Source organism: Herpailurus yagouaroundi, unplaced genomic scaffold, assembly GCF_014898765.1.
Source record: "Herpailurus yagouaroundi ecotype Mexico unplaced genomic scaffold, PumYag 187, whole genome shotgun sequence".
Lineage (NCBI taxonomy): Eukaryota > Metazoa > Chordata > Mammalia > Carnivora > Felidae > Herpailurus > Herpailurus yagouaroundi.
In genome coordinates, this window is record NW_024412418.1 from 20,309,091 (window position 1) to 20,332,045 (window position 22,955).

Sequence of the window (22,955 nt, forward strand, 5' to 3'; positions counted from 1 at the left end):
ATTTCAGCTCAGGTCATGATCTCATGGTTTGTGAGTTTGAGCCTTGTGTCGGGCTCTGTGCTGAGAACTCAGAGCCTGGTGTTTGCTTCAGATTCTGTGTCTCCCTCTCTCTCTCTGCCTCTCCCTTGCTCGCATGCTGTCTCTCTCTCTCTCTCTTTCTCTCAAAAATAACCATAAAAAAATTTTTTTTTGTAGCTTAAAAAAATATATGGTCTTTATGTTGTTTCATAGTATTCATGTGATCATTGTATCAGTAGTTAATAGCTGACAACTGAATATAACTTTATAATTTACAAAGCACTTTGGCATGTTATTGAATTCAATTCTCAGAACTGTCCTATGAGTTATTATTATTTCCAGGCCCAGAGTGGTTAAATAAGTCATTGAAGATCACACAAGTTAATGAAAATGTCAGTGTGATACTTGTATTTCCATATACCTATTCTAGTGCTTTCTCTTTTATATCCTGTTAGGCAAGAACTGATACAGTGTAGCAGGTAACAATATGGAAACTGTTATTAGTACTTTGAAAGAGTTAATATTTTTTCTTAGGTATCTATCTTAACACCAAGAAAAGAAACAAAGCGTGAAAGGAGACAAATTTAGAGTCTACTAGTTATCTAATTCATATATAAACCAGTGATATTATTTGAATATAATCTCTGTTCAGAAATAAAAATATTAAGTGTCATAATTTGTCATTTAAAATAGCATTAGGACAAATGAAAATAAGCTCTTGCTTTTCTGCACCAAACTGTATTAGGTATTTACTACATTCTGACTGATTGTAAATATTTTACAATAGAACTATTTCTTAAGTGTTTGTAAATAGTATTGATCATGAAACTTTTTGAAATTTACCATCAGGCCAATGGTGGCAGAGTCTGCATAGAACTATGCTTCGTGGTGTTCTGGGAAAAACCTTTCGACTTGTTGGCTATACTATCCAGTATGGCTGTATAGCTCATTGTGCTTTTGAATATGTTGGTGGTGTTGTCATGGTAAGTTTTTACATACAAGAAAATAATAATTTTAAATATATACTTTTTTAATGAAGGAAAATGTGTTTTTTCTTTATTTTAATGGAAGTTATTTAATGGAAGTTATTTAATAAAATGGGACTATTAAAGCATAAAATCTTTCTAAATTTGGGGTTGTAAGAGAATGTTGGAATTGGCACTAATATAAAATTAAGTAACATTACTTCAAATAAGGTTCTGTATTCTGTTTCTGAGAGGGGCCCTACTAATAATCTAATAATAATAGTTTTTATCATTTATTGAATGCTACTTACTGTGTTCCAGTGATGTTTGAGGTTTTATATTTACTAACTCATTTAATCTTTTCTACTCTGTGAGATACTTATTAGATAGAAATCCATCATACATAAGAAAAAACTGAGGCTCAGTAAGCTTAAGTAACTTGCTCCAAGTTCCATAGTTAATAAGTAGATTTGGAATCTACAAGTAGTACTTTGGAATCTACAAAACCCAGTGAGTGGGTTTTGTTGGTGGTATGTTGTTTTAACAGATTCACAGTCCTACAACCTCAAGTTTAGTTGGAGAAATGCAAATAAACATATTTAACTAGAAGTCCCCTCTTTGATTTTTTTAATTTACATTGGTACTTCCAGTGGGCTACAGAGGTAGCATATATAAACTTTCATTTTGTTCTTTGTTATTTCTGCCTCGGTAAGAAGTTTAGAGTAAAAAGTTTCATCTATGCATAAGTGAAGTCAATGGAGACTGGTGTATTTAGATATTTTAAGTGGCAGTGATCATTTATTACCGTTCTCAGGTATACATGAAGATTATTGTTTTAACTCATACTAATAGACCATCTTTAAAGTGCATCTCATTATGCCACTATTTTTCAGTAGAAAATACAAATTGCAGCCTCATCAAATGAGTAAGCTATTTTCTTAGAAGAGAACTCAAGGCATGAACGTATTGAGAATAGTATGATACTACTTAATAAATTACCATCATAGGCACTGGGTATTTGATAATAGCAAGAAAGCAAATCATTTATTCAACAAATATTTATTGACTATCAGCTTTATGCCAAAGCATGTTTTTGGTGTTGATTATATAGCTTAGGAATGTGAGTGATAAGGTCCCTGACCTCATGGAGCTTACATTATACAGGATGGTCAAAATTTGGAAACATATGTTATTCACGTATTATAATGTTTTCTCACTCAGCCATTTTTAATATACTTACCTGTGTTTCCAGACTTGGTGGCCACTCTGTAGAATTGAACTTACCTGGGAGGTGCCAACTTATGAATCATCAGCCAAGCTTGAAGAACATTTGTTTGAATTTCTTTCTTATAAGCCTGCTCAGATGATTTATGTTATATAAAAAAGGGTTTCCATTCAAATTAAAAAATTACCTCTCTTTTCAGTGTTCTGGACCATCAATGGAGCCTACAATCCAAAATTCAGATGTTGTCTTTGCAGAAAATCTTAGTCGACATTTCTATGGTATCCAAAGGTAAATTTCTGTCATAGATACATTAAAGTTATGGTGAAAACATGCATTCACATTGTGTCTTTTCTGCAGTTTCTTAACTTTATTTTTAAAAACTCTTATGTAAATAACCAAATTAATGACCACCTAGTTAAAATTTTGATTCAAATATTTTCTCTCAGTTTGAGAAATTTAATAGTTTCTGTAAACATGCAGTCTTCTGGGTCACTGTTCCTTGCATTAGTGGCTAAAATAGAATAGCAGCCATTTTATAATGTACAGTCAAGCCCACTTTACTTTTTTGGGGGGAGAGAGAGCCCTACAGTGTTTTGAGTGAAGAACCTAGGGACTTAGGAACTACATTACATATACAAACCAATGATTGCTTTTTAAATATTTGAAATAATCCTGAATTTCTTTTGATGACTGTTTTATTCTTCATAGCTTATGATGAGCACTTGATGATTCTTCGACTATAGCACTGTATATACCTGGGAACCAGGAATCTCATCTAGTATGAGTCTCCTGGTTAATTAGGTTGAAAAACTCCTTGACAAATACTGTTTCCCACTAAAGTTTTAAAAACCCTATTCTGAGTGGTGTTTCCAGTCCTATGATACTGTTTATTCTGCTTAACTACGTATTATTACTTCTGAATGAATGTCAAGTATTAGTAATTTAATGTATTTTCGTTTTTCTTTTTAATTTTTATTTTTGAGAGAGAGAGAGAGAGAGAGCGCAAGTGGGGAGGGGCAGAGAGAGAGAGGGAAACACAGAATGTAAAGCAGGCTCCAGGCTCTGAGCTGTCAGCACAGAGGCCAACACGGGGCTTGAACTCATGAACCATGAGATCATGATCTGATTCAAAGTTGGACGCTCAACTGACTGAGCTACCCAGGTGCCCCCAGTAATTTAATGTATTTTCTAAAGGGCACTTCTCTGATTCCCTAAAATTTTGGGTTCATTAGTTTTTCACAATTATAAAAAAATAAATACTAGCTTTTCTTCTCCATAAACTACAAATTTGACTCATTTGAGTTGTTATTTAGCTTATGGCATAAGAAGGTTTAAGCACTCCTCTTTCATTATTGGCCTTTTCTATAGTCTGTTTCACATTACTGAAAAATCATCAAGAATAAGTGTAAAAGTATTCTTTACATTTACTGATCTTTTACCATCTTAGATTCTGTACAGAACTTGAAGTTATCTCTTGGTCAAGCTCTATACTCTACTATGGTGTCTAGGTTAAATTCTCCTTCACATCTTTTACTCATAACAACTTTAAGATACCAAATTGATAGATATGGGGTTATAAAATAAGACTTGCATTACAGGGGTTGTGTTCTAGCTTTCTTTCCATTTTACCTTATATCCAAAGCACTTCATATAGTCTTTGGATTAATTAGAGACCTAGCATCACTGTAGCATGAAGATAAACTGCTGTTTTCCATGCTAATGAGATGATTTTACTCTCCTAGTCCTTGAGCATCTGTAACAAGAAGCTGAACTTGTTGGCTAAATGGATTTTGAATGAATAGCTCAATATTATCTTTTTTTTAATAGATACTCTTTGCATTCAGATGGGTAATACAAATAACTGATTCAGTAAGTTAATTAAGATTCTTTGGAGGTTTCATTTTGTATTCTATTCATTCAAGAGGCCCATTAGGTTAAAGGGCAGCTCAAAATCTGGCGTTTATATGAGATATACCAAATAACTTTTACAACCAAGAGAGTTGGTTGGTAACTTCAACTTTAAAAATATGACTCTCCTGAGTATTCCTTTTACCTACAGCACAGAACTCTGAGATTTTAGGGGAATCTCGGACACTTGGCAAGAGATCCTTCAGCTAGCTGCCTGTTTCTAAAGCTAGAATAGCCATCCGTTTAGGCAAAATAAAAGTCTGCATAACTAGTATTTAAAGCACATGAATCTCTTTTCAGTTAAGTGCACAGAACACTCATATTTATAATAATCACAGTCTCTTATTACTATTTATTCTTTCACCAAATAGTTGAGCACCTAACTTATAACATATGCAGTATATTATAGAGAATGTTAAGATGAATAAAATATTGGTCTTTTTCAAAAGCGTACAATTTAGTAGGTTAATCAGGATGTTTATAACTATAAATGTGAAAGGAAAATTTAAACCTTACTCCTATTAAGTTCCTGTAAAAACCCTATTTGAAAGAGTTGAGAATCCAAGGAAAAATTATTTTGTAAACTCTATAGTTAGACCACCAAAAGTATAATCTGCATTAATATTGGTTTCTGTAAAAACACCTTGACTGAATTATGATTTTTATGTTGCCATTCAAGTACAGAATTTAAGGGTCATATTGATTATTTTTTTTAAAACGTAAACTGAATAAAACATCCACAGAAAACATTTTATTTCCCCAAAGCTAGCCAAAATCAACTTTGTTTAGTATGTTACAATCTTTGCAAACTTATTCATCTGAAAGTTCCATTGGTATGGTTCCAGTTGGTTGAAAAGAGACTAGTTTTTCCCATTTCAGAGAAAGGGCAGCCTTATATTACCTGCAAATTATAGAATTTAATGTTTTATTTTTATTTATTTTTTGAGAGAGAGAGAGAGAGTACAAGGGTGGGGAGAGGGGCAGAGGGAGAGATAAAGAATCTTAAGCAGGCTCCATACTCAGCGTGGGGCCTGACGCAAGGCTCAATCTTGTGACCCTGGGATTATGACCTGAGCTGAAATCAGGAGTTGGATGCTTGACTGACTGAGCCATCCAGGCGCCTCTAGAATTTAGTATTTTAATAGCTTTCAACTCCAGGAAATTATTGTTCCAGTGAATACTACTACTGTAAAATTTCTGATGAAGAAGGCGTCTTTTATAACCTTAACATGAGAATCCTTCCTGTATATTCATTCCTCTTTGATTTGGTTATTTAAGACAATTTTGTCTTACCTACCAAACTAAACTTTATTTTTGTTAGCTAATGATTCCAGTGTAATTAATCAGAATTTCATTTTTGACTTGGCTACCAAAAAGTTTAGAACTCATATTAATACTTATGTATATAACAATAACTAGGTTTCTGATTTGACTATCATCTTCCCTTTATTTTTATAGCTTTTGCTATTTTGATATGTGCACCTTTTATTATAACATCAAATTATTTCCGCAACTGTGTACAAACAATAAGTAAATATATTAAATCCTTTCAAATATGTGGGTTAGTCAACAGAATTCACTTACTACTAATTTTTTGCAGAAAGAGAATTGTGTTCTGTTTGGTTGGGGTGTTAGCCTTATTTTGTCTCCTTCCTCCATTTTGTCTCCTTCATTTCCACTTTTAAAGATCTTTCTTATTTTTCTAACACATATATATTGTTATTTCTTCCATGAATCGTGCCTTTGATAAGTAATCATACCCATATTGGTTATATATGTTTGGTACTCCAATTTATTTTTTGTAGTATGTGTTTGGGCAGCTTTTAGCATTTTATTTGGTTGTATCTTCTGATATTATCCCTCAAAAATAAGTCTGACTATACTGTAAATTATCTGGGTTGTTTATATATATTGTAATTCCTCAGTTCTTTGAGCTCTAGGGAAATATTTCTGCTATTTCTATGTTTTTATGTGCTCTAGAGTCAATACTACTGGCTGGGCAGTAAAATTAACATAGTTAATTTGGTGATACTTACACGGAATTGCTTTTACATAGTTTTGGTTCTAAAAATTTGGATATGGAAGTAATATATAGTAGGTACAGTGCAAGAAGGTAATTCTTACGGAATTACCAGAAATTTTAAAATCTTCTAATAGCTTCCACTACTCTTGTTGTATTCTGACCCATAAAACAATCACAAAGCTGGTAAATGTATGAGAGGGTCAGTATGTGAGAGGATAAACAGTGTTGGCTTTAAGTTGTAAGGGTCCGTCCATGTGTTTATGCTTAATAAATAACACTGACCTTTCTTTGACTTTTTTTCCCCTCAGAGGTGACATTGTGATTGCAAAAAGCCCAAGTGATCCAAAATCAAACATTTGTAAAAGAGTAATTGGTTTGGAAGGAGACAAAATCCTCACCAATAGTCCATCAGATTTCTTTAAAAGCCATAGTTATGTAAGTAACATTTTAATTATGTTATTCATTGATTAGCATTAACTGAACACACTGACAAAAGAAAATAACTTTTTTTCATATTTTGAGTATAAGTTAAAATGCTGCATTCAATAGAATTTAAATATGTTTGTATCAAGGGACGCCTGGGTGGCTCAGTTGGTTGAACATCTGACTTGGGTCAGATCATGATCTCATGGTTCATGGGTTCAAGCTCTGCATTGGGCTCTCTGCTGTCAGCAAAGAGCCTCCTCCAGTTCCTCTGTACCCCTCTCTCTCTGCCCCTCCCCCACTTGCACTCTCTCTCAAAAATAAGCAAACATTTTAAAAAATATATGTATTAAGAACAACTTGGCCATTATATTTTATATATTTTAGTTCCCTTTAAAGCCCTACATAAATACCTCAATAATAATTGTTGCAGGCATGATTCACCAATGAATGTTAAAATATTGGGCAAAAGTTTGAGAAAAATAACTTATTTGCATAGTCTCAAAGTATCTCCTTCAAGACATTTATTACAAAGGGACAAATAGTAGCTCGTAGAGGGGAAACTGGAAGGCACCACTTAATTGAGTGATCAAGGTTAACTTCACCAATAAAAGGACATATCAACATAATGTAGTTCCTGAAGTGAAGCACTGAGAAGGGCGCATCACTTTTGTGGTATTTTTGCAGAAGAAAGTGTAACCTCTGCCTAATCATTGGAAAGCATCAGACAAACCCTGAGTGTCATTCTGCAACATAACTGACTAATACTCTTAAAAAATGTCAAAGTCATGGGACACCTGGGTGGCTCAGTCGGTCAAGCATCCGACTTTGGCTCAGGTCATGATATGGTTCGTGGGTTGAAGCCCGCGTTGGGCTCTATGCTGACAGCTCAGAGCCTGGAGCCTGCTTCAGATTCTGTGTCTCCCTTTCTCTCTGCCCCTCCCCTGCTCATGCTCTGTCTCTCTCCCTCAAAAATAAATAGACGTTTAAAAAAAATATATATATATATAAAATATATATAAAAAATATATATATGTGTGTGTGTGTGTGTGTGTGTGTGTGTGTGTGTGTGTGTGTCAAAGTCATGAAAGACAAGAATTGTCATCGCTTGGAGAAGACAAAGGAGAAATGCCAGCTAAATCGCATCTAGGATCCTGGCTTAGAAAATTTTTCCACCGACTTGTTAGTGGCAAATCTGGTAAAATCAAAGTCTGTAGTTTAGTCTTTTTAAATCTGATTTAAATTTTTAGAATAGAAATTGTATATGCCTTAGTCTAATCAACTTGATTATCCAGTTAGAAAAAGAGAGCAAGAGCAGCAGAATGGAAGAGTGAGGAGCAGGTGTAATGTTAGCTCCTCTCACCAATCACCCAGCTGCTGTGACAGAGCTTATGGCAGGGGAGGGTGGTCTTTTCTTTACTGAACATGTGCTTTTCTTACTTTAGTGTTATAACTTAATTTTTTCCTTTCTTAAAAATACTCTGTGTCACCCTCAAATTATTGATGTAGCTGTTACAGCTGTTGACGAACTTTACTGTTAACTATCTTCATTCCCAATATAAAAAAATAATTAAGAGTTAAATTGTCTTGGTCATTGTGTATTTATTTTTAACTATAATAGCCTTTGATTGCCTTGTAAGTTTGATCAGTAGATTATTAAATCTATTATTTATGTACCACCCATAATGCACTATGATTCAGCAGTGCAAATGTTTTTGATGTTTATTACCACAATGCTAAACATACTAGTAATTGTTAGCTGATAGTGATAATAATGTTGAAGATGATAGTGTATTATCAGATAACCTATTTTTTTCTATGACCTTCATCATGGACTTGGTATCCTTTTATACTTCATTTAAAAATGTCAGAATTTTGCATAATGTTTCATCTTCATATGAGTGTTAACATTTCATAAACATTCTAGTCACCTTTAAGTTGTTTTAGCAACAAGCATATACTTGAGACCAGAAATAATTTTGCCAGTAGACAGAAGAACAAAACATATACATGATGGCATCTACTCTCTGTGTACTTAAACATCATACAATTGTTGGTGTTTTCTTCTTAAGAGTTATTAGAGGAAGAACATCAGGGGATTAGATCTTTGCTAAGTAATCTGAGCAAATAATCAGAGCACTGTAAGATGTAAATTTTTTGAATATTCTGTATAAGGAAATACATTCATCGAATTTTTGTTGTCTATGAATCGATAAATTAGAAGACACTGCCATATTGTTCTAGGTATATTTTGTTCACTTTGGTGTGACATTTATAAGTGACAGACATAATTGTAGTACTATTAGCTAACACTTATTATGTATTTACTCTGTACCAGATACTGTTGAAATTCTTTACAAGGCTTAATTTATTTAATCAACCAAACAGCAACCCAATAAGATAGGTAGTAGTAGTATTTGACAGATGAGAGAACTGGACAACAGGGAGGTTAAATAGATTGCCCAGTTTCAAATAGTGAGAGACAGTTGGAATTCAAACACATCCCCTGGCTGCATCCAAAATTGTACTCCTTACCATGCTACTACCACTTCTCCCAAAATATCTTCTACTGATTATTATTATACTCTTATCTCATCAAATTGTACTTCCCTTAAATGTATTTGTCTTCAATATTTTTTTTAAAAAAGAAAGGGGACTATTTTTGATCAGGGGCAATATTGGTCCTGAAAGAGAAGCCACTGATTTTTTTTTTAATCTTTTTTTTTTTTTAATGGTTATTTATTTTTGAGAGACAGAGTGCAAGTGGGAGACACAGAATCCGAAGCAGGCTCCAGAGAGGTCAGCACAGAGCCCATCGCGGGGCTCGAACTCACAGACTGTGAGATCATGACCGGAGCTGAAGCCGGATGCTTAACCGACTGAGCCACCCAGACGCCCCCGCCACTGATTTTTTTGAAGGCTTCCCTTCCTCCACCAGTTTTCCTAAGCTGGGCTTTTCAAGCAAGTAGAATTGTATAGTTATTACAGAACCACTGTAGCAAATGTGTTCCATTAATCAAGGTGATTTATAACAAAAATTCATCCAAGTTTGGAGCACTCTGAAGAGATATCCAAACCTTTGCAGGATCTCCCCCTCTAGAGTGTTCCTTTTTCAGCTATCTCTGTGGCACACTGGTGCTGTATATTATGAGATGGGTTTCTTTCCCTACCTATGTAACCTCTTAGAAAAATCATTGTTGTTTATGATGAAGACATTGCTATTCAGATCTTGATTGAGTTGCTTGGTAAAGATGATGAATATTAAATATGTTGTGAATTCCAGGCAAAAAAAAAAAAAATTCTCCTAAGTAGGTGCTTCAGAAAGCAAAACAACAAAATTGTCATTTGGAACCTATAACTTAGAGTTTAGCATATGAAAGAAATAGCATTGTTCGTAAGTTGGCAAAAACGAATATAAACAGATCATTGGTTAAGTGATGTGGAACCATTTTATTCATTCCAGAGTTCTAAAAGTCCATGTGGCAGCAACACTTACAAACCATGATTTATTTTTTGCATTAAGCTTTTGGAAACTGAGCAGTCCCTATCAGGTACTGTTGGAGTGGGTTTTGCTCATTTCAGTGGTGTTGAGGCCAAAAATGCTTTTCTTGGGTTATGGGCTGAGCATTGGCTACTAGGATATGAGCTTAATTTGTGACTTTGAAAAGAAACATATTATACTTAGCTCAAACATCTTGAATAACTTGCCTTTCCATACTACAGGAATTCCTGAGTTTGAAGTTAAAAGCCACTAATTTGCCAAAAATAATTTAGTTGGAAGTAGAAGCATTTAGCAAATGCTGCTACTATTGGGGTGTAAGACAAATTCATATCTTGTTTTCTTGGAATAACTTCAGACTGCTTTCTGCTTTTACCTTTCCCATTTTCTTGCCTCCCTACACCATCACTGATTATTCTCTACACAGACTCTGAAATGATCCTTTTTAATAATGGTGCTTGTTAAGTGTAATAATGTTAGTCTTTTCCTCAAAGACCCAAGTGACCTCACATTTCACTCATAAGAAAAGTCTAGGCCTTTCAATATCGTGGAGACCCTGTAAGATCATTCTTCCTGCTGCCTGTACTTGTGGTTAAAGGTCTAATTAGAATACAGCCACTCTCATTTGTTTACATATTGTCTGTGGCTGCTTTCACTGCAAGAGCAGAGTTGAGTAGTTGTAACAGAGACGATATGGCCTGCAAAGCTTAGGCTGTTTACTATCTGCCCTTTACAGAAGAAGTTTGCTGACTCTTGCTTTAGAATATAAGGTTTTTCATGGCAAAGATTTGTTTTGACCACAGCTGATTTCCTAGCACATGAACTTTGATAGAACATCTGGTAGGTACTTTAAAAATTCTTGAAGGGTGGACAAACGTGTATATGTTTAGGGTCCAACCATGTTTTCTTCTAATTTCTGTTCTACTCAATTTCCTTTAGTTTCTGCTGCAAACTTGCTCCTAAGTGCATGTTGTTACTATTTTTCAGGTAAGGTAGGTGTTCCTGTAGCTCAGTAAACCATATAATGCTGAGAAATTGGCAATCTGTGGTTATTGTAGTCTTCATAGATGTTTTGAAAGCTAAGCTAGTTCCACAGGCTACCTGACCACCTTCCATGATTCCAGATGAAAGTTGTAGAAAATATTAGGATGTCCTTGTTACTTTGTAGCAGGACAGCAGAGTGCCAATTAAATGTTTCTTTCCCCAAGTGACTTACTTTTGGAATCAGTGACATTTTTCAGCCCTTTTATTAAGCAAACTAAAAATTCACCTGGCTCTGAATTGACTTATTGGTGTGGAATACTCTGAATGTTGTCTAGACTAAGTCTTCTAAAGGAATGGTAGATGAGGTACCCTGGACCTTCTAAGGGAAGGTTTGTTGCCCCAGAAATGCTGTGGTAGTTTTGTTAGGTAAGACTAAATTGCCCTAGCAACATGCAGTGCCTGCTAATTAGGCCGTATGGTCACGACAGTTTTCTACATTTCAGTAGACATTCGTGTGCTTTTTGCACGTATTAACTACTATGTAAGTATTCTGTTCTTTTGATCCTTTTACTGGTTGGCAGATTAACGATGGGTAAAGTTGTTACCTGTAATTGGTAAATTGTTGCTTTAAGTGTAAACTTCTGCTTTGCATTGGCTGTTCACTATATTATGAATCATTTTTAAATCTTTCATGTAATTACAACTTTATAGTTTTTCAACCATAGCAGCCACTGTATTAAATGGACATATTAATAGATCTGTGATTATGATGATTTCAGTATATTCCTGTAATTAGATCATCACAATATTTTATTTTTGTTAAAGCAAACATATCTATACTTATTAGAAAAATTATGTTTTAATCTATTATTAACCTATCAAAATATAAGGCTATTTAAAACTTTTTCGTTCTTGCTACCACAGATCCCAGTGTTATACACAAAAGGTGAAATGTTCACCAAACAGTAGTCTGTTAGGTGACTAAGGAATGTAGTATTTCTTGCCTTTAAAAAAAATTATATGTATGTTAATAACAACATCATTATTGTTATTGAGAGTGATGTAAGCAATAGAAAACAATTTTATATTTCAGAAAGAACTGATTAAATGTTCTCAGGATATATTGGTGGGATACTGTTTTTAAAAGGAGAAGTTGTAAATGGGGTAATATGCCAGTGATAAAGCTGTTTTACAGTGTATTGGAAAATATTTCTGAAAAACTGATCAGCAAACTGAAAAACTCACTATTTGGACAGTGTTAGAAAATGGTCACTGTATAAAGTTAACACTAATAGCCCCTTACTGTGTACTGTGTATTTAGGTCATAGTTCAAATCCTTGAATATCTTAATGCTGTTTTTCTGTTTGTTTAAATGTCATTTACTTTAGCTAAAAGTCACAACCATATGGTCTTCTATTACCACTTGTATTATAAACACAAAAAGTACTTATGTGGAGGGAAAGGAATCATCAGATTGAAAGGGCTTGTTTATTATAAGCTGCTGATACACTAAATCCTTATGTCATTTAACTAGAAGAACTACCTAATAATGTCACTTATTACAACTAGGATATCTAAGCAAGAGACTTGCTTTTTGCAGACTATAGTGATAAAAACCTGTGCTACACATCCATTTCTCAGCAACGGGTCCCAGGATAATCAATCGTGGCATACTGCTAATGCCTTGATTGCAGCTGATGTGGAGGAAATATGTTTACTCTTTTGCTAAAGTGAAGTTCACTGCGGAGATGACGTGACTTTTTCATCCTATAGCTAACACAATTCTGAAGATAAATTTGACTTATTGTTTACAATTCTGAGGTGTTTTTCTTCTGATATTAACATTAAATAACCATCTTTGAGGCCTCCACAACTTAAGCATTTTCTGATGGGTTCTCTGGACATTTTCAGAATAATTTAATCTTATTTTAACAGTAAGATGTAGTTTATAGAATTTTATTTTGTAGAAATGTATTTTATCTTATGTATGTTTGAATATATATTCATATACATGTGAAGATCAGTATTTGTGCTGAAAGAGTAACAAGTCTTCTTGAAACTGTGTTTTGCTCACCTAAATATATTTTAACCACTCAGAGTTGGAAAATCAGTGCCATTGATGTGAATCAAGGGAGGCAGTTATGCAATTCAGTAAAATGGAAATATTCATGTATGTTTATCTGAAAGTTATATGAGACCTTTCTACTTTAAGGGTGCCTAAAAGGAATTGGGAGAAAGAAATTAAGAAGACTGAAATTGTAATGCTGCTGTTCAGCGTCAGCACCTGAAGCAGACTGTATCTCTAATGGTAGAGAGTATATTCCGAGTGTCATGTGGCCTCCTAATCTGATACAGTGCTCTGCTGGAAAGCTGCTGTTGACGAGGTGGAATATGTTGAAATGTCTTTTGAAATAAGCGTCTAAATGAAGTTCTTATGTTCCCACTTTAAGTAATTAAAATTCTGTGGGTTTCAGTGACTCACTTAATGTTAGTCCATAAAAGCATTCTCACTCTACTAAAGTATCATCTGCCTAAAATTAGAATTGGAAAAGAGGAATAACATGTAAAAGTAGGTATGCATGTTATAAGACAGTTGAAAATTGTAAGTTAAACTGTTGGCATTATAACCCATTGTACTGCTAACCTACATATATGAATGCTTTCCTCTTGCATTAGAATTTTCATAACTATTGGAAGATAGCATAGGAATCATTTAGTTTGACACAGCTAGTGCCTGCATCCCCACTAAACACACCTGACATGCCAACAGAGAGATTTGTCTTCTTAACAGTTAAAACTGTAGGGTGAGCAATTTAAAATTGTAAGCTGCAACTTAAGATTCTGATCTACTTCCTGTACACTGTGTGTATGAATCTCTAAATCAGGAAGGATTAGAGAGTCTTTTTGTCATCTGAAGAAACATGAATTTGACCTGACTTACCTATGAAAAGAAAGTCAAAGTAGGTGTAGGGTCATGGACCAATATGGATTTCTAACCCTAAATGCAAATGTAGTACCTAACCCCCAAACCAATCCCAGCATTTAGGCATCTTCTTTAATGAGGCTGTGCTCCAGAGCAGCTAGAAGCACTGGACTTGGGAGTTGGGGAGGTGGGTTGGTGGAGAAGACGTAAGTGGTCCTCAGCAAGCCATAGTGGCAGGTGAAATTTCCCAGACATTAACTTCACAAATTTCCTTTTACTTTTATTTATTTATGTATTTATTAATTCCATAACTAAGTGCTATTGAGCACTTACTTGAGGGCCAGGACTATGTTAAAGTAGATTAAGTCTCTGCCTTCAGTGCTGTGCTATAGACCTTTCTGCAAAGTGGGAATATTCTAGATCTGCCTAGTGGCTACCATGCTGCACTGTCCAGCATGGTAGTCACTAGGCACATGTGACTGCTGAGCACAGGACACATAGCTAGTGTGTCTGAGGAACTGAATTTGAATTTTATATAATTTGTAAAATCAAAAGGCCACATGTGTTACTAGAGGATACCAAAATGGACAGTATAGCTCTAGAAGCTTATAGCCAGATTGGAAGAGCAGACAAGGAATTACAATGTGATGAAATAGAATTATATACAGGGTGCTATGATAAGGCACAAGACGATATTTATTTAGACTGGGATCGATAGGATTTTTCCATACAGGCAGGGGAATAAAGCTTGAGTTGAAATCCTAAAGAATCAGTAGGAGTTGACCAAAGCAAGCAGCATATTCATAAGATCTAGAAGGGAGAGTATATCATTGTGCTTTGGGCATCTGCCAAAAAGTAAGTTCTCCTGTCTGGGACATATAGTGGGGAGGGGTGGGTAGTGAAAAGAAATGAAAAGGTAAACAGCACTCAGTTCCTTGTGTCTCAAACAGGGAAATAACATGATCAGATAGTTTTTTTTAAAATCACCCTTAAAATAAAAACTTTAAAGTTTACTTCTTGTGTAAAAAAACCCAATATTATTAAATTCTTGGAAAAAATAGAAAGTCACTCCGATATTAGTATAGATTAATAGAGGAAAGTTTGGAGTAGGAAAGACTGGAGGCTGAGAGACTGGTTAATAGGCTGTAAGACATAATTCAGATAATAACATTAAGAATGGAAAGCAGTACAAAGTTTGGAGAAAGAGTAAGGAAATATCTAGACTGGATGGGATGCTGGAAGAAATGGAACTGAAGGGCTTAAAATGGAGCCAGATTTCTGGTTTTAGCAATGAGGGTAGATGGTACATTAGGAGATTCTGGGGGGATGTGTTAATTTGGGAAATGGAGAGAAGATATAGCCTGTCTAATAAGCCTAAGAGAGACTTTATTTTAAATGAATACAGTGACAGCTAAATTATTATAAGTGGGGAAAAAAAACCCAAGTGCTTTCCTAGAATGACATTTGGGTATTATACAATTCCCTCCTGAATGTCCACAGTGTATTCTCATGATCTCTTAGTTAAAACAATGTTTTGGTGCTCTCAGCCCTCAGAGATAAATCTTACTTTTTAAAGATCTCCAGCTATTCTCCTCTTTGTACCTTACTACATCGTTACAAAAAATGTCATCTGTCGTCCACTAGTCTAACTTGGAATTTTGTATTCACAAAGCTAGGTTTCATTTTAAATACCTTCCAAGGTATGGTGCATTAGAGTTGTGGTTTTGATGAATAAAACACAAGTGGAAGAATTATCTATCTGTCAAGAAAAACATGTAACATAATGCCTTTTGTGTGTGTTTTTTAAGGCATTGGTAACATCAAATACAACAAGATCTACATATTTCATTGTAATTATTTCTTCTTTGGAGTATGGACTCTTTTCTACCCCAGATTTTCTATTTCTTATACCATTTCAGCTGTTGAATCAGATTTCTTAGCCAGTCTCCATATGAAATACTTAGGTATGGGAGCCATAGAAAATGGAAAAAAAAAGCTCTATTCATTCATCTATAGGAGTAATTCCATATAGGGATGAGTTTTGACTTTGAGAAGAATTATTTGAAGTCCCAGGAATAAAAATTTTGGTGGAAACATAATAGTACATGCTTTGCACAGTATGTATATATCTGATTTGCCAACTGTTTAGACTTTTCTCAGAGAATGAGAAAATTCATTATTTACATACTTACCACTCCATTCTACTACTCTCTGAAATACCCTGTGTTTCATTAAGTTAGGCTCATCTTTTGGAATATGAGAACCAGAGTGTACAGTAGGGTGTATTAAAATGAAGCTACAGAGATAGTCTTGAAATGAGAATTGAGATGCTTCTTTTAAGTACTAATCCAAAAGCAAAACAGGTAATATTATTTTACAAATAGAACAAAAAAGAAGAGCAAAATAATCTATTGTCCTAGAAAAACAATACTATAGGATTGGGACATTAATACTAGATGGCTAGGATGGCAAGGCATATTTGTTGTCTGATCTCAGAAGCTAAGCAGGGTCAGGCCGGGTTAGTACTTGGATGGAAAAGGCATGCTTGTTGGCTTTAGTCCCAACACCTTCCCCCACTGTGTACCTTCTGACTGGTTGGTATACAGTTGCAAAGAAGTGAAAGCTTCACAAGGAAGAGCCTAAGCATTTGGTATTTAATAAACATTGCTTAAGATGCCTGTTGAAAAAATAAAAATGGTAGTCTTAACTACATTTGGGAGATTTGATCTTAAAAACTGAATTTCACTTTGCAGAGAACTGGGTAAACTGTTTAGGAAACTAGGAACAAAGAAAGCCCATCAGACACCATTCATACCAGCAGGTGGGGCAGCTGATAAACACAGTAGCTAATAATTAGTGAGTGCTAACTGGGTGCCAGGAGCCTTATGTATTGTTTCATTTGGTTCTCCGAAATATTTCTGTAAGGTATTTATTAGTCTCAGTTATATAGAAGAGTTTTAAATAACCTGCCTAAGGTACTTAACCTAGTAAGTGGCAGAGCTACATTTTGAACTCAGGACTCTTGTTCTGTAGACTGTATCTTTTTTTTTTTTTTTTTTTTTTTTAAATTTTTTTTTTCAACGTTTATTTATTTTTGCGACAGAGAGAGACAGAGCATGAACGGGGGAGGGGCAGAGAGAGAGGGAGACACAGAATCGGAAACAGGCTCCAGGCTCTGAGCCATCAGCCCAGAGCCTGACGCGGGGCTCGAACTCACGGACCGCGAGATCGTGACCTGGCTGAAGTCGGACGCTTAACCGACTGCGCCACCCAGGCGCCCCTGTAGACTGTATCTTTTAACCACTGTGCTGAGACAGCCCATCAGAAATTCCTCTTCAGGCTGGATGGAGGTATTAAGTACTTGCAGAGCTTAGCTTGCAATAGCTATGAGAATGAGCAAGTCAAGTCTTAGATTAAGCTCTAAACCTATTCAGCAAGCAGATGCTCAATAAGCATCCCCCATCATTACTCCAACCTGGAGCTATAGCCTATTGGAACTTCTGTGAAATTCCTCTTTGGTGATAATTGGCTAATGAACCCAACGTGGCACATTTTTAAGTAGGGAAGAACAATAACAGTCCCCATGAATGATGCAGATAGAAGAGTAATAAGTGAGCATTTAAATGGGGAGAAAAAGAAGCAGAACTGCCCGGAAATAGTACCCACTGAAATAATCAGTGTGTTAACTGTTTCCTGCCTTGGTCCTTACAAATGTTAATCCCTTTGTCAGGCATCTAGCATTTGGGAGTCCCACCATCAGGACTCCAGGTAGACAAACGTGGGCAAGAAGTTGTGCCAAGGAGAATGTCCATGAAAATAGAATGTTTGTGAAACTGTTTCTGAGTTTGGCTTTCAGAGATACTCATAACTGGCAGTTGAGACTCCCATTTTTTGAAATTAAAATTAATCATGTTTTCTCTGCCTTGTGTTATCAAAAGCTCTTCTACTTGATGGCCTCCTAGAGGATTCAGTGCTTCACTTTCTGACATACATATCTTTGTTTATAGCTTTTGTTGGTGTTATAGGGAGCATAAACTCCAATAATTATTGATGATGTTTCTAATTTTGCTTTTGCATGAATCATACTAATACTGGGTTTTATGAAGTTCTTTTAGAACTATATAATTATTTCATTTCCCAATATTCTCCCTAGTAGCTTGTATGCACAGCATCTTACCATGGCTATGTTTTGTTTATATAAGTCATGATTAAGCAGAATATGCATTAGCCACATAATGGTATATAGTAATTTGACGTGATCCTGCTTAACTGGAAGATAGTAACATAAAAAACAATTTTTTGGCATTAATTGTGAGAGTGAAATGACATGTGAAATGAAATGTACATTCATCATATGGGCTTTTTTCCAGGGTAGGGAAATTATACATTTTTATATTTCACATTTACCATTTCAGGAGACCCAAAACAAAATTTTGAAAATATATGTGGAAAATTACATACTCTTAAGATTAAAGTGTTAACTGATGTATTACCCCATTTACTTTTGCCAAAAAGAAATAAGGCTTTATCTGACTGCTTTCATAAAATCTGTGTACCTCTCCTTTTCCTTTATAATTCAGGAAAAGGAAAAAATGATGTCAAAAAAGGATTCCTAAAACTTTGTCCCTTTCCTTGCCTTTATGATTTTTGTTTGTTTCTTTAATAACTACTGTTTTCCTTTTCATTTATAGTCGTTTTAGAAAGCTTACTGAGGTTTGAGTAGTAGCAGGCCAGTGCATACCCTACCTTTGTTGCCTGTAGATTATAAAATATCCCGCCAAAAAGGGTTAATTAACAATGAATCTATTATTAGGGTTTTCTGTTTCTTGAAACTTTTGAAAGGCCAGACATACAAATATTCTTCAGTTGGAACTTTTTCTTAATTAGATATTTTTTGCTTAAATAAATGAGTTTGATTGCTATTTAGTAAATGTGTTATTTGATATTGTGGACTCTTGCATCAGATTTCACTTGAATCCAGAAAAGTAACACCTGTGGGTTGGTTCACAAAGCCTCTTTTGTTAAATGGACACCCGCGGGCCATGAGGCAATTACATTTGTTGCTTGTACTATAAAGGAGGCACTTAACTAGACCTCAGTAAGTATAGCTAAGAACTAGAGGCTTGATTCTTTTGTCCAGCCCTGAGATTAGGTTTTATCATACATCAGGAAGTAAACCTCTGACGTAGAAAGGAAAAACAAGAATGTTTTAAGGGTTCTTTCAATGCTTTAAAAGTTAGGCCTGGGAAAATTCAGATTAGAGCCCAAGTAAAAATTTCTATGTGGTATTCATTGTAAACATGTTCATATCTTCTTACTCAGCTTCACAAATTCATTCAAGTTGGTATGGCAGATTTACAAAGGTATGAACAGGAAAAGTAATCTAACCATTTACAGTTTTGGTTATGAGAAGTAACGAACAAAGGCACGGATGGAATTAGGGATTTCCATTTTTGGTAATTTGCAAACATTTACTATAAATGAGTTTATTGGTGTCCTTACTACTTTAGTTGCAAAGTTATAATAGCTCTTTTTAAAATACATTTTAAACTACCATTTTATCTATTAATATTTTATTATAATATTGCTATAGGATTTTTTTCTCTTAACTGGTTTGAATATCCAATTTAGTGATAAACAGTAGGTTATCCCACAGATAATAACTGTGTTTGGGGTTAGAAAATTTTTGTTCTGTTTCTTGTCTCAGTCTATACCAGAAAGGTCAAGTTTTAAGTTTTGGACCCATACCAAAAATGTGTTGTACTTTATGTTTATTTAAATAAATGAGTTCTTAGCTAGGCTAACATTTTAGTTATCCAGAGATCTAGTAACAGTAGTGCGAATCGCAATCATTTATTTGTACTATAGAAAGAAACAGAACCTTCTATATAGATTGGAAGTTCAGTCCCTCTCTACACTATCAAAGGCAAAAAAAATAATAAATAATTGAACAAAGCTCATCCTAACCTGCATTGTGATGGACAGTGTTCTCTTTTCAAAAAGTACAAGTATCACTGAAGGGACGAGGCATATTAAGATACATATATGTGTGTATATATGTATATATGTATATACACACAGACGGCCCCTGATTTATTATGGTTTGACTTGTTTTATTTTTACTTTATTGTGCTGCAAAAGCGATACATATTCAGTAGAAACTGAACTTCACATTTTGAATTTCGATATTTTCCTGGGCTGATGTGCAGTAGGATACTGTCATGGTGCTGGGAAGCAGCAGGTGACCCACAGCTTCCAGTCAGCCTCACAAATCAAGAGGGTAAAGTGACCATTTGCAACCAACCATCCTGTACCATACAGCCATTCTGTTTTTCACTTTCAGTGCAGCATTCAATAAATTACTTGAGATATGTCACCCTTGGTTATAAAATAGGCTTGTGTTAGGTGATTTTTGCTCAAGTGTAGGCTAATATGTGTTGTGTGTTTAAACTAGGGTAGGCTAAGCTATGGCATCCGGTAGGTTAGGTGTATTCAATGCCTTTCCGACTTAGAATACAGGTGATCCTTGAACAGACAACATGGGTTTGAACTGCATGGGTCCATGTACACGTAGATTTTTTTATACTATGGTACTGTAAATGTATTTCTCATCCTTATGTTTTCTGAACATTTTCTTTTCTTTACCTTATTTTATTGTAAGAACACAATGTTTAATACATATATAAAATACGTGTTAATCGACTGTTTATGTCATCAAGGCTTCCCGTCAACAACAAAACTATTAGTAGTTAAGTTTTGGGGGAGGTCAAAGGGAATACATGAATTTTCGACTAGTGGGAGGGGGGTCAGCACCCCAGTCCCTATTGTTCAAGGGTCAACTGTATTTTCAACTTATGATGGGTTTTTTTGGACATAACTTCATGGTAAGTTGAGGAAGATTTATATACATTTTTTAATTAAGCAATATATACTGCTCATAAACATGTAAATTTTGAAATATGTAAGTTTTGTGGGGTTCTTTAAACATTTATACATATTGCCCTGCAACTTTTTTCACTGTCTTCATGTAAATCTATTTGTTTTTTTTTTTTAACCAGCTGTCTATTATATAAATAAGTCATATTTTACTTAACCTCTACCTACTGAGGAACATTTCTACTTTTGCCAATTTTGAGATACAAGCAATACCATGTTGAGCCTCCTTATTTGTACATGCTGAGTTTGGCAAATCTTTTCTAGAGATTTTGAAGGGAAAGGGTAAAACAGAAACATACAGGGGATGCAACTGAAAGGGATGCAAGGTGGAGAGAGATGCCACTTTACTTACATGAGAACTTTTAGTTCTTACCAAAAGTATTCTCTTCATATTACTATGAAGTATGCTAAGAAAAATTATACAGACTTTTAAAATTAGATAATTTGAACGTTTGTTTCTGGCAACGATGAAGTGATCCTGAATTTGCTCTCCTGTCATAAATAACTAGAAAATCGGACAAAATATGTGGAACACCTGTTCTCAGAGAATGCAGAAGCAGGAAGTACAGGACAGATTCCTAAGAGAGGAGAAACAAATTAAGCAAACCCTTTACTTGTCCCTACATTCTCCTGTAAGGCAGGAGGTACCTTTCAGGAGGTACTGAAGTAAAATTTGAGCCAAAGGTAGTGGTTTTGCTGAGCTGAAGAGACAGAGACTGGAATAGAGGGAAGTTTAAGTAGTTGGGACTTATGGATAAAACTGTCTGGGAAAGCAGAGCTACCGAATGATCAACATAAATCTCCATAGATGTTCTCTTGGCTTTTGCTGAATACTAAATTGTAACCATTTATGGGGAAACCTAGAAACTGAGCAAAGAAGGAGTGGGGAGCCAAGCAATTCCCAGAGCTCACACAGGGCTGAGAGCAACTGGAGTTCTGACCAGCCAGAACAGATAGATGTCACTGAATACTCAGCATATTCAATAGAGATCCCAGAATATCCTGCCTTAGTAGTAGGCCTAACGTAGCCCTTAGAGTACACTGTGAGATAGACCCAACCTAACAAACTTAAAAACGAGGCTTGAGGGGCGCCTGAGTGGCTCAGTCAGTTAAGCGTCTGACTTCGGCTCAGGTCGTGATCTCGCGGTCCGTGAGTTCGAGCCCCACGTCAGGCTCTGTGCTGACAGCTCAGAGCCTGGAGCCTATTTCAGATTCTGTGTCTCCCTCTCTCTGACCCACCCCCATTTATGCTCTGTCTCTCTCTGTCTCAAAAATAAATAAACATTAAAAAAAGTTTAAAAACTGAGGCTTGAAAGGAATAAGCTGATCCACAGCTAACTTAACTGCCTCCCCTAAAACAAGCAGACCTCCCTCAACATTCAGCACACTCTAAAGAAACACAACAAAATCCACTCAACAAATGAATGTCCAGCTTAATCACAAATTACTGGACATGTGAAGAAGTATGAAAGTGTAACCAGTAACCAGAAGAAAAATCAATTAAATCCAGAAAAGGCAGAAGTAATGGAATTAATAATCATGTGCTTTAAAACACTAATTCTAAATATTTTCAAGGATCTCGAGGATGAACATAATGAGGAAAGAAACTGTAAATATAAAAAAGAACCAAATGAAATTTCTAGAGCTTGGAAAACATTGTATAGTGTTTGTAATAGATTAGACTGCAAAGGAGAAAAGATCCTAGTCTATGAGAAAATGTTTGCAATACCTGTCAAAGGACTTATACTCAAGGTAAAAAAGGGATTCTTAAAATGAGTAAGAACACCCATTTTAAAAACTGAGTAAAATATTTTAATAGATATTTCACAAAAGTTATGCTAATAAGCACAAGAAAAAATGCCCATCAGAGAAATGCAAATGAAAACCACAATGTGATACCAATAACCTACTAGAATGGAAAAAGATTTTTTTATAAGTTTATTTTTGAGAGTGAGGGAGTGCACACACACACACACACACACACACACACACACACAGACACACACATGCATCAGTTGGGGAGGGGCAGAGGGAGAGAATCCCAACCCAAC

The 22,955-nt window shown here is 35.1% G+C and overlaps 1 protein-coding gene across 8 annotated transcripts in view; it reads left to right on the forward strand.

Moving 5' to 3' along the window:
- Positions 1–22,955, forward strand: part of IMMP1L (inner mitochondrial membrane peptidase subunit 1) — an 83,011-nt gene that overhangs the window by 55,400 nt on the left and 4,656 nt on the right. For all 8 annotated transcript variants that reach the window (XM_040495544.1, XM_040495542.1, XM_040495543.1 and 5 more), the window contains 3 exons: positions 868–1,001; positions 2,408–2,496; positions 6,448–6,574. In XM_040495544.1, the coding sequence (XP_040351478.1) occupies positions 897–1,001; positions 2,408–2,496; positions 6,448–6,574 (321 nt within the window). In that variant the 5' untranslated portion in view covers positions 868–896. The remainder of the gene's footprint in view (positions 1–867; positions 1,002–2,407; positions 2,497–6,447; positions 6,575–22,955) is intronic.